Here is a 17,347-nt window from a genome sequence, read left to right as displayed (position 1 = left end):
AGACACTTGTGCACTTCTACTGGAATTGGAGAGTTTCTGAGCCACACACTAGAGACATGCAGTGGTGTAATTCTAAAACAGTTTTTTTTTTTTTAAAAAAAGGCCCACCAGAATAAAGGCTAGAGGAGCAAGAAAAACAGTGCAGTTTGTCACTCTGCTCGCGATAAATCTAGGTCATCCGTGGCAGAGCGGGATCGCTTAACGGCACTCGCCGTCTCTGCCACTCTGGCCGGCTTTAAACCCAAGGGGCGAGTGGGCAACAAAGTACACATGCTCCCACCGCCTCTTCAGCTCTACGGGAGGAAAAACAAAGGCGAGCGCAAAATGGCATGGAATCCAGAATAAAAGCCAAACATGGTCTTGGAACTGTTCGATCTGTTCTGGAACTGCGAATGCATCCTCGGCTCGGAATGAAAGAATCGTAAAAAAAAATTATATAACCAAACTGTTTTTGTTTTTAACAACACGAGGTACTTATTATTTTTCTCCTTTGTGTAGCTGCATGCAGCTTTTGATTATTTCCTTGAACCGCGTTCGGTAGAAAATGCACAACCGGAAATGCCGTTCACATCTGACCTCGATCATTTTTTTTATTCGACAGCATGTTGAAAACTTTAAATCTTAAAGAGCACCTATTATGCTTTTGAAACTTGCTTAATTTTGTTTTAGAGGTTTCATACAATAGATTTAAATGCATCCGACATCAAAAAATACTTTAACGTGCTTATAATTTCAACTGCAGCATTGCCCTTGTCCCCCAGTGTCACAAACGACTCGTTAAATGATCCGTTTTAAAAGATTCGTTCCTAATCTGTTGTGACTGGTCTACCGCTGTCAGCGTGTTTCAAAAAGAAAACGCCCGCTACCGTAACGAGCTTCAGCTCCCTCTGTCAGCGAGCAGCCGATGAAGACCAGAGGCGGGGCTTTTATTTACGAACCTACGTAGGTCTGTACAGGAAGTAAGTCTGGAGTCACTAACGGCTCGTTTCAGCTGTTCAGAGTCGGTTCCTTCTTTTGGGAGTCAATAACTCTGTTTGTCGTGCGCTTTGATTTTTGAAACATTGCAGACGTTTTTACGTTCACAAACAGCGCTATATATAACTTTAATACTTTAAAAACATAATACTTTAAAAGATTTCAAGTCGAGCCTCTAAATAAATGTTCACGTTCAGATACCTTTTAAATAAGATCATAATATTTACAGTTTGAGTTAACGTCAACAAACATCTGTGTGAATAAATCGGTAGGCAAGCGAGGAGATTTCATGTTCTGTTTTTTTTATTTGTATTTGCTTGACGGAGATGTACGGTGAAGAAACCGAGGGAAACAATAAAGCTTGTTTACTTTAGTTAAATAGCAGTTTTCTTTTCAGAATCTGGTTCACGCAGGTATGAGGACACGAAACCCGAAATACTTGCGACACGACGTATCGTAGTCAAAACGATCGCCAGCATGGGTTTGTTTTTTGCTTTTTTGTCGAGGTCATAAACATGAATAAAAATAATGTTTATAGCGTCCGTTACTAAAATTAAGACAACGATGATCAGTATGCGCCAGTGTTGTGATTTAAAAAATTTTTTTTTAAAAAGTAAAATATTTTTAGCAAAATATCGCAACGTAGTAAGTCCCGCCTCCTCTTTGTTTTTATTGGCAGCTCAGAACGGTTCCATTTATTATGCAGCTGAAGTTCAACTCAAATCAGGAACGATGAATTTTCAGGAATATTATTTTTGATAATCCACTATCTATATTTTATTTTGTATATTCGGCAGCACCGAGACAAAACGGAGAGGGGTTTTATTTGTGGGGGGAAAATCCGCGGACCGTACGAGAAGATCGTGTTTACTGTTGCGATGCTGTGTATCACAACAAAAAAAGACTCAAATGATGAAATGAAATGAGTGATGTAGGGAATTAGTGAAGTTAGCAGGAGAGAGTGAGAGAGGAAGTGCGTATTCAGTCTTCTGGAGAAGACGAACAGACGGGCGTCATCGCTCGGAGCCTCCATGCTCATGCCCATCTCACCCTCTGCTCACACGCTCCTGTTTCTCTTCCAGGAGACAGCAGCGTCCTCCTGGAGGAGGAGGAGGAAGTGGCGGAGGAGGAGTTGGAGGAGGCGGAGGGCCCAAATCCCACAATCCCCAGCAGCAACAGCAGCATCAGCAGGTGCCACTGCATTCTCAACAGCAGCATCACACGACCAGTCAACCGCAACAGCTCTTCACCGACCCCCAGTCAGAAGGCGTCAACGCCAAGCACGGACACGGGGGGCGGGGCTACCAATGCGGGCAGCAGGGCCGCGGGCATCACCACGGTTACAGCCAGAACCGGCGCTGGCACCAGCAGCACAGACAGCCGGGCCAGCGGAACACCAAAGAGACAGACAGCTTGAAGGAGGAGGAGAACGAATACAAGACGGCCAGAGTGACGGAAAACACCAGAGGAGATGACAACAGGACCGATGGAAAGCAGGAGAAGACTGACGGAGGAAAAGTCAGCCTTCTGCAGTCCTCTAAAGAGAGGCTAAGGAGGAGGCTGAAAGAGAAGGTGAGTGGAGTGAGAACATTCGGGGGCGGAGATTCAAACATAGACGCTCATCCCCGAAGCGTATCCGTGTTTTTGAAATGTGCTTGTGAAATGTTTAGGAACATGCCGATGTTGTCCTACTTCATGTCGTCCTACTTCATGTCATCCTGCATCACATGACCCATCTCTCCCTCGACAGGAGGAGGTGCCCGTGGCGACGCCGGGACCTCAGCGTAACCGCATGGACAAGCTGCTGGAGATCCTGAACAGCATGAGGAGCAACAGCAGCGGCGTCGAGGCGCAGCTCGCTTCCTTCATGGAGGAGGCGCAGAGCTCGGCCCAGTCGGAGGAGACGCTCGGTGAGATCGTGCACACCATCTACAGCAAAGCCGTCCGAGACCGAGGCTTCGCCGCCACCGCTGCCAAACTCTGCTACAAGATGGCGCTCTTCATGGTGGAGGGCACCAAGTTCCGCTCACTGCTGCTCAACATGTTACAAGTGAGTATTCCCGTCAGCTCAGACGGAGCGAACGGTTCAGCGGTTGCAGGATGATCCTTTCAGGCACGTCACAACCCCTTGACTGTAGAAACGTGGCGCTGACACGCTGTAAAGATGAAGCGCCAGTTCATGCTTGAGGAACGAGTGTATGGAGAGGATTATTGTGCTGCACGCACGTATGCCGTGTGCTTCTGTTAACGCTGCCAGCCAGAGCCATGGATCTCGTGCCTACATCCTTCTGTCTCGTGGCGTTTACAGCACAAGCGTGTCTTCTAATTAGGCGCGTTCGTGCAGCCCGCGTGGTCCGTGAGGTTCTCTACACAAACGCACACTTTGCTCAGTGACCTCTTAGCTTTGTGTTAATGATCCTGTGTTCTCTGTGTGTCCTGATCACTGTGGAAACATGAGACATGGCCTTACACCTTACCACACTCTCCTGGCGTGCACACACACACTCACACACACACACACACACACACACACACACACAGTCCCTGTCTTTTTCTTTCCCGAATTCTATCAAATAGTCTCTCTCTCGCTCGCTCGCTTGCTCTCTCTTTTCTCTCTTTGTCTCCTCTGCACCACTCTCTCTCTCTCTCCTTCTCCTGCTTCCTTTCAGACAGACGTCTGTCTCAGAGGGGTTTCTGGTTGGCGTGCGGCACTAAATGTCATCCCACCTGCTGCGCTGCCAGACTTATTCTACCTTTTTAAGTTACCCCCCTCTTTTTTTTCTCCTGCTGGTTCACGCTCTCTCTCTGTCTGTCTGTCTATATCTCTGTTTGTCTGTCCGCCCCCCCACCTCTCTCTCTCTCATTGCGTCAGCCTCTTTCTCTTGGTCTCTCTGTCTGTCTCTTTTCTTTCTCTCTGTCTCTTTGTCAGTCTTTTTGTTGTCTGTTCCTCTGTTGCTCTCTTTCCCTCACTCCCACTGTCTCTTTTTACTGTCTCTATTAGTTTCTATCCATCTATCTATCTGTGTCTCTGTTTCCATTTTTCTGTTTCTCTCTCTCATTCTTTGTCTGTCTTTCTCTCTCTGTCTGTCTCTCTTTGTCTCTATCAATGTCTCTCTGTCTCTCTCTCTGTGTCTGTCTTTTTCTGTTTCTGTCTCTTTGTGCGTGTCTGTCTTTTTCTGTCTCTGTGTCTCTCTCTCTCGCTGTCTCTGTCTATCTCTTTGTCTGTATCTTTCTGTCTTTGTCTCTCTGTCTCTAATTATCTGTCTCTCTCTCTCTGTCGATCAGTCTCTTTGTCTCTCTCTTTGAGTGTGTCTCTCTCTCTCTCTCTCTCTCTCTCTCCGGAATGTTTCATTTCCTTGCGTGTGATTTTCCTCAGCAGTAGGAATCTGCAGCTCGTCTGTGCCGAGTGCGTGGAACAGAGACGAATGTAAGAAATGAGGGATGTTCTCGCCAGCTCCACTTCCTGTAAGCGTTTATAAGAGACCGCGTCGGCATGAAGACGAGTAACAGCATCATCGCTCTCAGTCCTCAGAGTGTAGCTGCATGCTCAGTTTCAGTAGTGACAGGAAACACCACAGCTCGTCATGTTCTGAAATCACTGTACCGTCTCTTCTTTATTACAGACGAGGGTCTTCCTTCCGTCCTTTTATCTGCACAGCACCTTTACACATACACCTTAACAATCCACATCGTAATAAAGCGGCATTTACAGAAATCCAGATGTAGATTTAGATACTCATGAACAAGCCAGAGGTGTCAAACTGGAGAAATCTAGATGTACAGGGTTCTTGTGCCGGTTCTGGGAAGTCTGGAAGAGTACAGAATTTAAGGGAAAATTTCACAAATGTATAGTGCAGTGTTTCAGAAAAAGTGTGGCTATTCTTGCTGCAAAAGGTAATATTCGGTCACGGCGCTTGGGGTCAAACACTTGGGGCGTAAATGTCTTGTTTTTTTGTCATTCTGCCATTTTGTGCAATAATGCAGCTCTGGAAAGTTCAGAAAAATTCATCTGGGCTTCAAATGGTCTGCATTTTTTTCCCCCCTAATGGAATAAAAATAAATGCTTGTCCCTGCTCTCGCTCTCACTTCTCTGTCTCTCGCTCACGCTCTCGTGTCGCTGTGGTGGGTCAGTGTGCCAATTCTGTAGTGTGGAGTTTAGGTGCTAAAAGTCTGGTGTTTTTGGGAAGTGTGTGTGAGCCCTGTTTCTCACTGTAGTGTCACACCAGAACCTCCATCTTCGCTCTAGCCAGATCCCACTTACTGCTCTCAGTAGGAATCACACACATGCACACACGCGCACACACACACATTCTCTCTCTCTCATCCACACCCTTTTGGTCTCTCACACTCCCACACACTTCCATTCATTCTTACACATATAAGCCCATAATTCAGATAACTGCTTCAATCAGCCTGTACAGATACACACACACACACACTCCATCCTGATTGCCTTCATTCGAGCCTCTGACACACTCAGAAAGCAGCAGAGACATTGCCGTTGGTGTCTTTAAGCATGACCCACTCCCTATTAGAAGAACTTCTGAGAACGACCTGTACTGATCTTTATGAGAAAATGGGCAAGGAAGTTTTTGAGCTGGTTTGCAGGCTGTCAGACAGACGAGTTAAAAAGAATTCTTTCTGAATAATAAGTGTTTGATTGGTTGTAGTGACAGTTATACAGGTTACAGTGGCTTTGGGATGAGAACTATGCTATGATTTGTTAGAGGGATTGGGGCAGAAACTATGGTTTGATTGGACACTGGTTCAATTCAATACAGCAGAATAGTGGGGGGTCACAATGGCATTGGGGTGGGAGCTGTGATTCGATTCGGGGTGACAGTTGTGATTTGGCTAGTTACAGTGACAGGGCAGGAAGAGTGGTATTAGTGGGTACAGTGGCAGTGTGTGTTGTGGGAACTATGGTTTGGTTTGATTGTTACAGTGGCAGTGTGTGGTGTGGGAACTTTGGTTTGATTGGTTACAGTGGCAGTGTGTGTGGGAACTATGGTTTGGTTTGATTGTTACAGTGGCAGTGTGTGTTGTGGGAACTATGGTTTGATTTGATTGGTTACAGTGGCAGTGTGTGGTGTGGGAACTATGGTTTGATTGGTTACAGTGGCAGCGTGTGTGGGGAACTATGGTTTGATTGGTTACAGTGGCTGTATGTGGTGTGGGAACTTTGGATTGATTGGTTACAGTGGCAGTGTGTGTGGGGAACTATGCTTTGATTGGTTACAGTGGCAGTGTGTGTGGGGAACTATGGTTTGATTGGTTACAGTGGCAGTGTGTGTGGGGAGCTATGGTTTGATTGGTTACAGTGGCAGTGTGTGTGGGGAACTATGCTTTGATTGGTTACAGTGGCAGTGTGTGTGGAACTATGGTTTGATTGGTTACAGTGGCAGTATGTGGTGTGGGAACTATGGTTTGATGGGTTACAGTTGGTTTGATTTGATTGGTTGTGGTGGCATTTGGTCCCAGAGCTATGATTTGATTAAGGATGTCACAAGAACCGATACTTTGGTACCAAGTCGGTACCAACATTCTTAAAACGTGACGGTACTTGTTTTTCTGCAGTAGCTTTAGTACCGTTTTAACGAAAGTACTGAGGTTGTGATTCTTCCGAACCTGATGGGGGCAGCAAATACGCGCAAGTGTTTTAGTCGGTCCACAGGTGGTGAAGAGGAAGAGGAACGCCTACAAGCACACGGGGGAAAAAGTACAGAAGTTTAGCTTAGCTTAACAAGTTTAGCTCCGCCCCGACTCGTTGGGAGGAAAGCTAGTATCGGTTTCCGGTGTGAAACTGATGCTATCGTTCATTTCAAACAAAGCGAGGAAACACCTGGAATTTGGCAAAGCACCTGAAAGATGGTCCTATATTAGCTGGCATTGTGGCCGTGAAACCGGCTAACGTCATGCTCCATGTAATGTTAGCGATAGCCTGTTATTTGTTAACGACGCGAACGCATTGCAGTGTTATAAACTACCTCCGAATGGGCCTCCATGCAGCACCATTCAGCCCGTGTCCTGTCAGCAACATGTAGCATAATGTCACCAATAATTATTCACATGTTCATGCTTTTAATAAATCGTTTTGGCCTGACACCATATCAGTCAATTTAAACTAAAGCTTGCATTCAGAGTATAAGATGGTCTTGCATTCAGAGTTTTTGACAGCTGTGTGTGTGTGTGTGTGCGTGTGTGTATATATATGTATGCGTGTGTGCGTTTAGGAGTGCACCTCCGGAGACTCATTGTCCAGACAGTGTTTGATAACTAAAATACCCTCTCCCTCTCTCTCCCCCTCTCTCCCTCTCTCCCCCTCTCTCTCTCTTTGCCAGTACCAGCCAGAGGAGGATGTCCTCCAGGAGAGTTTTTTATCTTATTTTTTAAATTTTATTTTTATACCACACCGTGGTATCGACTTTGGTATCGAGTATCGTGTACCTTTGGTGGTATCGGTACCGACTACTAGATTTTTGGTATCGTGACATCCCTAGATTTGATCGGGAACAGTGGGTGGGATCTGTGAATTGACTGGTCACAGTGGCATTGGGCAGGGAATTGTGGTTCTATGTAGTGTCAAGCTAATATAGAGGCACTGAGAACAAGCACCCTGTAAATCTATCTCTACATGCAGTCATCATACTCTTCTTACTTACTGTTCTCTCTCTCTCTCTCTCTCTCTCTCTCTGTCTCTGTCTCTACAGAGAGACTTTACACGGCGTGAGGAGCTGCAGCAGACAGATGTGGAGAGCTGGCTGGGCTTCATCACCTTCCTGTGTGAGGTGTTCAGCACCATGAGGAGCAGCACAGGAGAGCCGTTCAGAGTGCTCGTGTGCCCCATCTACACGTGCTTACGAGAGGTGCACTTACTATCGCATCATCACTACCACTCATTACGCCTCAGACAGGACATACTGGGTGTGTGTGTGTGTGTGTGTAAGGTGTAGAGAACTCCGAACCTGGAAGTTTTATTTTTCTGCTAAATAGGATTTAGCTTAAATTTTTATTATGGAAAAACTAGAGCATTATTCAGCTAAACTGTGTGGCTTTAATCTATCAAAACGAAAAATATATAAATAAATAAATGCATCACAAAAGTAATATTATATTACTAATAATATAATAAAAGAAGCATAAAGAAGATTTCCCTTTTTCATTTTCTCTTGAATGCAAGGGTATGTGAAGTGGGCGAAGCAAGCGAGACGTTTAATTAACTCCAAGGACAGTGGTATCCTTTTTTTTTTTTTTTTTTTTTTTTTAATTTCTTCTTTAATTCATTTCAGAGTTTTTTGATTCCATATCTTCAATCCCAGCGCTGCTACAAGCTTGCTTTCCCAAAACAGAACAACAACCTATGTTTTTTGGCACAAATCTGCTGTTGCGATTGAAAAGAGCAAACCTTATTTTCCCCTTATTCTGACACTGATAGGCGATGATGCACTGCACGGATGTCATTTATACACAAGCATTTTCCTTAAGAACTTGCCAGTAGAGGTGGGCGATATGACAATCATACCGTATATAGGTTTGCTTAGAGCCTGCCAGCGAAAGAGTAGTGTTGCGTTTCAATAAATAAATGTGAAAACCAGTACAGAAATAAACACAGAAAAGGAGGGGGTGGTGGGGGGCTGATTTTTAATAACATCATATCAGCCGCTTACAATCTAATTTTGTAACGGTTATTTTAATTAATAAACGAACGTTTCGAAAATGTATCACGATACCAGCAATATCTCAGTAACGTATATCGTGAAATAAAGTATCACGATATCCGTATTATACAGTCATATTGCTCGACCCTATTTGCTGGAATATGTCTAAGTCGTGGAGAAAATTGCAGAAATTAAGTATTTATGATTTGTGATCCATCGCTATGGCAATACCCGAATACTACGCTTTTCTGTTTACTCCCCTTTTTTTTCAGCAGACTCTTGTACTCCAAATCTTTCTCCTCTTTTTCTCTTCCCCTGTATTTGTGTGCAAGTGTTTGTATGTGACATTGGGGTTGAAATTCAAATGGCTCCCAGACAGACAGACAGGCAGGCAGGCAGACAGACAGACATCGCACCGCACCGCACATCCTACACAGGGTCATGGGGAGCCTGGATACTATCCCAGGGCGCAACCCATGGCAGAGCACGATCTCACACACACTCGCACGCCACGGACAATTTGGAGAAGCCAGTCAGCCTGCAGCACATGTCTTTGGACTGGGGGAGGAAACTGGAGTACACTGAGGAAACCCCTGAACCACCATGAAAACTCTGACCACACACTGGAGGCGGGATTTGAACCTCCAACCCCGGAGGCGTGGGGCAAACATGCTAACCACTAAGCGACCACGCCAACCAGACATCCACTGAAACATCCACTAAACATGTAATAACAGCTATAAACAGCTTGGTCTCCTCCTGACACTGGAGACTCCTTCCAGACTCGGCAATAAATAAACGTCTCCTCACAGAAACTTTTTTTTTTAATTCGTTCATGTGGAGCGCCCTGTGAATGTGCTGTTACTATAGAAACGATAGCGTATTACAACCAGTGCATCGGTATAATCTTATGATTTGCCTTACAGCCGGAACCACCGTCAGAGCTGCTGCAATAGAAAATTAATCAACACCTTCTAGCCTTTGGTTATAATTTTATGGAAATTAATTCCAGTAATTATACTTCCTCTCCTCTGGGGCTAAGGATGCAGATCGTGTGTGTGTGTGTGTGTGTGTGTGTGTGTGGGTGTATGTGCACACTCTGAAAGCACTTCTTTCAAACTGAGATTAGCGTTTGTCTTTGAACTCTCAATGGCTGTTTTAACAAACCGTATGTGTGTGTGTGTTTGAGAGAGAGAGAGAGATTACACAGTGTTTACATGGCATCTTGTCTGGCAGCCAGGTGTAAAGTGTGTGCAGCGTGTGTTTGTTTGTGTGTGTGTGTGTGTGTGTGTGTGCTTGGCAAGCAAGAGGACAGGTTTGTTAATTACAGGTGTGTGTGTGCTCCTGATGTGTAGCTACATGACAGGTGAGTCCAGAGAAGCGTGGGTGTGGAAACACCGCCTCCAGGAACGTGGCAGTCAGTAAAATCACTTTTTGACAGTTTAAAGTTGTAATCAGAATGATTCAGCCCCCCGCTTTGCAAATCAGGTTTATTGTCAAAATGTACAGGCTTTCAGGGGACTGCGATAAACAAATCAAACAAACGCAATTTATAATGACTTCTCCAGTCTCAAAATTATTCAACCCCTTCATGGCAAGCGTCTTTAGGACTTAATAGCGCTCCTTTTTGCTGTTATGATCTGCTGCAAACGAGATGCAGAGCTTCTGGCAAGGTATTGAGGAATCTGAGCCCATTCCTCATGAGCAATTCCTCCAGTTCAGTAATGTTCCTGGGTTTGCGTGCTGCAACCGCCTTCTTCAAATCCCACCAGAGATTTTCTATGGGGTTCAAGTCAGGTGACTGTGATGGCCCTGTAGAATCTTCCCGGATTCTTCTGCATCCAAGCCTTGGTGGAATTTGAGGTATGCTTGGGATCATTGTCCTGTTGGAATTTCCAGTGACGCCCAAGCTTCAGCTTCCTCACAGACGGCATGAGGTTTTCTCCTAGGATTTCCTGATACTTCACTGAATGCATCTTGCCTTCCACACGCTGCAGGTTTCCAGTGCCAGAGGATGCAAAGCAGCCCCAGAGCATCACAGAGCCACCACCATGCTCGACTGTGGACAGAGTGATCTTTCTTCATTCTTCTTCCTCCAGACATACCGCTAATCCATCGTGCTGAAAAGTTCCAGTTTTGTTTCATTGCTCCACAGAACAGAATCCCAAAACTTCTGTGGCTTATTTATATGATTATGAGCGACTTTTCTTGTGTTTTGGGGTCAGTAGTAGGGTTAGGGTTAGGAGTTCTGGCATGGAAACATTCTGGGTTTAGTATGCCCCATACTGTGTTCACTGAAACCTCAGTGCCTGATACCACCAAGTCTTGCTGCAGGTCTTTTGCAGTCACTCGAGGGTTTTTCACAACCTGCCTTCTCAGAAATCTGCTTGCAGCCGTTGATAGCTTCCTTTTTCTGCCATGTCCAGGTATTTCATACACTTTCGACCCCTAGCCAGTTCAGGGTTTTGGGCTTCTTTGTACGCTGTATCAATGCAATTTCCCTTCACTGGAACGAAGACATTGTGTGCTTCCAACTTTGTGATAACAGTTTGGGCAAGAACCATATATGGGTGTGCAGGTCGGGGGTGCACATACTTTTGGCTGTATAGTGTATTTTCACTCCAGATTCCTCAAATGACAGGAAGAAGTTCTAACCCCGAAGCAGAAACCTTGGTGTTTTCATATCAAGCTGTCGTTTTTGTCTTCTTACCTTCGAGAGAATGAGGGAAAGAGAGGCTGGTGAGGGGATGACCGTTTACAGCTGCTATAATGTAAGTGCCAACTTACACCAACTTTGGGTGTAACCAAAAACAGATTTAAAAAAAAAAGTGTTATATTTTATAAATAATAAGTTAGTATTGGCAAATTGCTGTTGTGTAAGAGGAATAAATCACTTCAGGACGTGCTGCTAGTAGAAAAGAATGAACTGCGTGGTGGTGAGAGTAACTCCGCTTCATCACACCAGCCTGTCGCTGATTATTTTCCTGTAACGCACTGCACGCACTACGGTGTTTGATTCTTTACATAATCTAAGCTGTTGTGTGTGTGTGTGTGTGTGTATAACCTGGAAAGTGAAGACCCTCTTCTGAAAAATTTGTTTTGAACAACAAACAAAACAAAACAAAAAGTTTTGGATTGGAGTTCATCGAGATGCAGGATTTATCATGCGTCAGCCTGCTGTGTTTTCCTTTGACTTTGACGGAACTTCAGTAGGCATAGTAACGAAGGAAATATTAATGTTAGTGTCCCTCAGGAACATCGGATTCAGCGTGTAACGAGGAGGAAGTCTGCCTGCTTTCCACGTTCCAGGAGTACTGGTCTTTGTTTCGCGGAGTGTGACACGTAAAGCCATGTGTGTCGGAGTAACCCGAGCCAGTAGCTTTCGTGGCCCCGCGCTCCAGGGACGTCATTATGGGATGTCTCGAGGCAGACATAAAGCAGCCGTCTCCCTGGAGACCGGAGTCGAGGGACCACTTCAGTCAGTACACAGACCACCAGACCTGCAGAACTCGGCTCTGAAGTTCAACACACACGCACACACACATGTATACACACACGTACGTATACACACACACACACACATGAATTTCATGCAAGATTAGCAGCAGGGACCACACAGCCCTTCGTCTTCATGTTCTATATGTTACGTGTTCTTTATATTCTGAGCACATATGCAGCCAGTGGAGGAGGGGGGAGGGGAAACTGGGTGGGGGGGGGGGGGGGGGGGGGGGGGTGTTTGTTGGTTAATATACTTCCACTGCATATATCCACTTCAAATTTACACACATAGTGGGCCTCAGTTTATGGAGCCGGATTTGTGTGTAAAATCGTTCGTACGAGCGTTTATACAAGGAATTTGGTGTTCAGGGAAATCCTGTAAAGTTAAATAATAATAATAGTAATAAAATTTTTTTTAAATGTTCGTAGCCTACTCGTGCTCTTGAGTGTACATTTAAGCTTATAAAGTAACTAATGTAAGCCTTGACTTGATCGGTTCGAAACGTTTGCATAAATGAACACACGGCTAAAAATATATTTTTTTTAAACCTGGAGTGAAATATTCCGAAAAGCAGCTGATAAGTGTCCGGCGTGGGTGGGAACTCCTTTAATACTGTCTTAAAAGCATTCCTCAAGAAATCGGGCGAGAAAACGCCAAGAATACATTTCTGGAAATTCTCGGCCAAAAGGGCGTCCACTTTGAAGATGCTAAAATATTCAATTATTCTGATTTATTTTGGATAACATAATTCATAGTTACATTTGTGTTACTCCAGAGTTTTGATGACTTTATTATTATCCTCAAATTATTCTAATAATAATAATAATAATAATAATAATAATAAAGCATGAGTGTGCGTAAACTTTTTTTTTTTCCCTTTTTTTTTATTTCAGCTGAACATTTCTGTGTAAACTTTTGACCGGTCGTGCATGTGTCTTTGTTTCATCTGACCAGAGTTTGATTTGTCTAAACGCTTTTAGACGTGCATCTCGGCAGTACTGAGTAAGCAGTGGAGATGATCGTGGTGCGTTTCCTTGCATTTTACTGTTCGCCGTGTTCGTAACTGTGGTTCCTGCTGCTTTCAGGTCGTCCTGCGGTTCGCGGGGTTCCATCAACTTTGCGTTTGCATGTTACGGAGTCGTAGCGGTCGTACTGACTGGGATTGTTAGGGTCTCATCTCTGGCACCTTCACCGTATACGGAAACACTACCTCCTGTTTTTTTTCCTCTCCTAATATCTGTGATCGTCGATACTTAGCGTCAGGCCGAGTGAGTGGTTCAGTTTGCGTACAGGCTTAGCACTTAACCCCGCCCCCACACCCACCGCTGTAGAGAAGCCGGAGTGCGCAAACGGTTTGAGACGATACCGCGGTAAACGCGAACAGACGCAGGTGCTCGAGTCTCGTGCTAAATCAGATCGAGGTGTGAAATAAAGTGCGTGCTCGGGTTCGCGTGGAGTTTTTTAACGACTCCTCGCTCCCGTCAGACGTTTTTGCGAGACGCTGCCCAGGCCTCTGCATCACGGCTTTGATCATCGGCGAGCGCCAGGACGCAGCAGGCCCCCGCTCTCACAAAGAGCTGCCTGTATCAGTACTCGAGTGCTTTTCCTGCCCAGCGCTCTGTAAGTCATCTCACTGTTTTACACACACACACACACACACACACACACACACACACACACACAACCACCCCCTCTACCCTGAGGCAAAAGCGCTAATAATACGATGGTGGGCAGCCAAATGACATGCTCGCACACTACGACACCCAAATTCGTCCAAAAAGTCATCTTCGTTCAACTACACACACACACACACACACACACACACACACACACACACACACACACACAGTGAGAAACCATTACTCACCTTGCTCTCTCACTCTGCAAGAAAAATGAATCATGGAATTTAATTCACCACACATCGAGCTTTTGCTGTTTTGTTCCAGAGGATCGTTTTCCGTCTATTAAATATCACAGGCTCGAGATCTGCTCCGTAAATATTGGCGCCCTTTCTGAAAACAGGCCAACATGACTTCATGTAATAAGCGATATTTACACAAATGTAAAACTTATTTGTGACCATATAGTTTTGTTTTGAAAGTGTTGTTTTTTGTTTATTTTACTCCCAAGCATAGGTTTTCTTTTCATAAGTATTCCAAAAAAAAAAAATTGGCACCCCCGAAGCCTCTTGGATGAAATGACAGCACTACGGCGGTGTTCACTTTCTTGGCTGGGAGGTTTCCTGTGTGTTAAATACCATTGGATTGTAGAGAACCGCATAAATATCGGCACCCCTTTATAAAATTGTGCGAAAGTAATCATTTTTTTAAAAAACTTTTTGGTGAAGCATCTCACCGAGTAGGGGAAAATAAATAAATAAATAAATCACGCGACGCTTCCGGTGATGTCTAACAAAGTGAGAGACACTTTTTTTTTTTTTTCCTTCATGCACTTTTCAAGCTATATTTACATTTACATTTTTTTTAGGTTTGCGCATATGAACGCTTCTCTTTGATTCAGACCACAGGCTTTAAATAGGGTTCAAATCCAAAGACAGAGATGGCCGTTGCAAAATATAGATTTTTCTAAATATCGGCGGCTGTGATAGGTTTAGGACTGCAACTGCCACGAATAATTCTGCACTCAAGTCTCCATCAGTGAACAGTGGAGAAGTTCAACTGTAATACACTTCCTGGTTACACAATTGCACTGTTTGACCACGTAGAACACTGTTTATTGAAGGGATTTATTTATAATCGCACTCTCCGGTGTCACCCAGATGAGGATGGATTCCCTTTTGAGTCCGGTTCCTCTCGAGGTTTCTTCCTCATATCGTCTCTGGGAGTTTTTCCTCACCACCGTCGTCTCTGGCGCGCTCATTAGGGACAAATTCATACATTTAAAATCTATATCCTGAATGTATATATTTCTGTAAAGCTGCTTTGGGGCAATTTCCATTGTTAAAAGTGCTATAGAAATAAATCTGAATTGAATTGAATTTGTGTCCTTTGAGGCTTTTTGTTGATGTTCATATAGTGGTGGGCAATATGACAATATAGTATTGATAGTATGATTCAATTTTGTCATGATACACATTTTCTGTGGTATTGTGATGTGTGTTTCGGGAATGTTTTTAAACTGAACTGAAATCGGCTAAAAATAGTGAGGGGTTTTTTTGGGGGTTTTTTTTTACACCAGGTTTTTTTTTTTTTTTTTGCTTTTTGCAGATGTTGGTGTTAATTCATTTTTGTCGTAACCTCTTGGCAGAGGTATACCAGATCTGAGCTAAATTATCCTGGTGTTTGTTGGAATTAATGATGAAGTCGGTTTTAGCAAAAGCTCTAACAGCTTTAGTTTTCCCCATGCTTCATATTTATACTGTATGGAAATGGGGAAACGGCCAGGATATTGTTGTTGTTGTTGTTGTTTATTGTTGAAAATATATGCGAAGGGTTTTTGTTCGAGGAAAGGTATCTGTAATAATTAGATTGTAGACTTTGTAGAAGATTTAGGACTATTTGTTTGAGTACAACTGTTTCTTCTTTTGATGCGTGCCAATATTTATGGAATTGAACATACGTGACGTCGCAGCAGGACGCAGTAACACTATAAATAATATACAGGTGTGTCTATGTTCGGCCTATCTGCTTTGGTTGCTCTGTGTGTGTGTAGATGGTAGGATTTGGGTGGGGGCGGGGGGGGGGAGGGGCAGATTTTCTGACGACTTCTTGTAGGGAGTTTACGTTTGATGCTCATGCAGTCTGTCTGCTTCCACGTCCTGTTGTCTTACCAGTTTAGCTTTTTAAGGGCGTGATGTTTATCATGAGAATTTAGTCACTGTGTGTACATGTACTCTCTCTCTCTCTCTCTCTCTCTCTCTCTCTCTCTCTCTCTCTCTCTCTCTCTCTGACACACACACACGGTAAAGCGTATTCAGTAATTCTTATACAGCCCGGCTTATGAAATATTCATTCTGGGCAAAATAACCTTGAAATAATGTCAGTGTGCATTAACTCCTACATAAAAAAGTGTATGAGCACAGCCTCAGCTTCTCTTCTCTTTCCTACACACCCAGTTTCTCTGAAATCCTCACACACTGTTTCCTCCTCGTCTTTCTGTCCAGGCGTTATTGTTTTTGTGGCGGTGTTGTTTGTTAACCATTTTTTCCCGACATCACAAGTATCTCGAGCGTTTTTCTTTAACTTTCAGGTTTATTTTTATTTAAAGGAATAAATAAGGAAGTCCTCTGACGGCTCCTCTCGCCAGAAAGCGTCAGAAATTCATTTAGCTGAGAACGACCTCATCGGGTTTCAGGTTTAAATGAATGATTTGCTAAACCGCTTGCTAAAATAAATAAATAAATAAATAAATAAATAAAGATTATAATAAATGAACAAACAATTTATGCATTTATTTATTTATTTACACGATTAATTATTTAATTAATATGTTGCGTTGCTATGCAAATGTATTTATTCCGTTATATTTTGTGTATTTTTCTTACTATTTTGTTCTTTTTACCACACTGCTGAACTGTAAATCGGTTTCAGTTTTCGTTTTTAAACAATATCGTTTATTTAAATATTTATTCATTTATTCATCTCGATATTTAAATGGTGTTATTTTCTCTTCATATTTAGTGCATATATTAAGAATTCGAAATAACAGCCAAGTTACAGATTAAAAGTAAAAAAAACCCAAAAGTGTCATTTTAAGAGAAGCAGCATGCATGGTTTTGGAAATGTACTTGTGACGAGTGGGTGGAAACGTACTAGTTTAGGAATCACAACATAATATTATTTGTGGTTTAGGATTATTAATACATGCACAAAATGTACAGAAGATTTTAAAATACAAAACAACATAAAAGGTGAATTTAAAATAATAAATCCATTTATTTGAATAAATTAAAATGAATGGAATATCATTTTTGGGAATTTACTTTTTATTTTGAGAATTCTGAAAACATATGATATTATTTGCCGTTTGGAATTATTTTACACACACACACACACACACACACACACACACACGTGTGTGTGTGTATATATATATATATATATATATATATATATATATATATATATATATATATATATATATATATATATATATATATATATATTAGTGTGTGTGTGTGTGTGTGTGTGTGTGTGTGTGTGTGAAATAATTCCAAACGGCAAATAATATCATATGTTTTCAGAGTAAAGTCAGC

General features: G+C 43.2%; 1 protein-coding gene across 4 annotated transcripts in view; it reads left to right on the top strand.

The window, feature by feature from the left end:
* Positions 1-17,347, top strand: part of ctif (CBP80/20-dependent translation initiation factor) — a 72,419-nt gene that overhangs the window by 45,851 nt on the left and 9,221 nt on the right. For all 4 annotated transcript variants that reach the window (XM_017492950.3, XM_017492947.3, XM_017492948.3 and 1 more), the window contains 3 exons: positions 2,058-2,547; positions 2,726-3,025; positions 7,686-7,841. In XM_017492950.3, the coding sequence (XP_017348439.2) occupies positions 2,058-2,547; positions 2,726-3,025; positions 7,686-7,841 (946 nt within the window). The remainder of the gene's footprint in view (positions 1-2,057; positions 2,548-2,725; positions 3,026-7,685; positions 7,842-17,347) is intronic.

This window comes from Ictalurus punctatus, chromosome 18 (assembly GCF_001660625.3).
Source record: "Ictalurus punctatus breed USDA103 chromosome 18, Coco_2.0, whole genome shotgun sequence".
NCBI classification, from domain to species: domain Eukaryota; kingdom Metazoa; phylum Chordata; class Actinopteri; order Siluriformes; family Ictaluridae; genus Ictalurus; species Ictalurus punctatus.
This window is presented reverse-complemented; position numbering and strand designations above follow the sequence as displayed.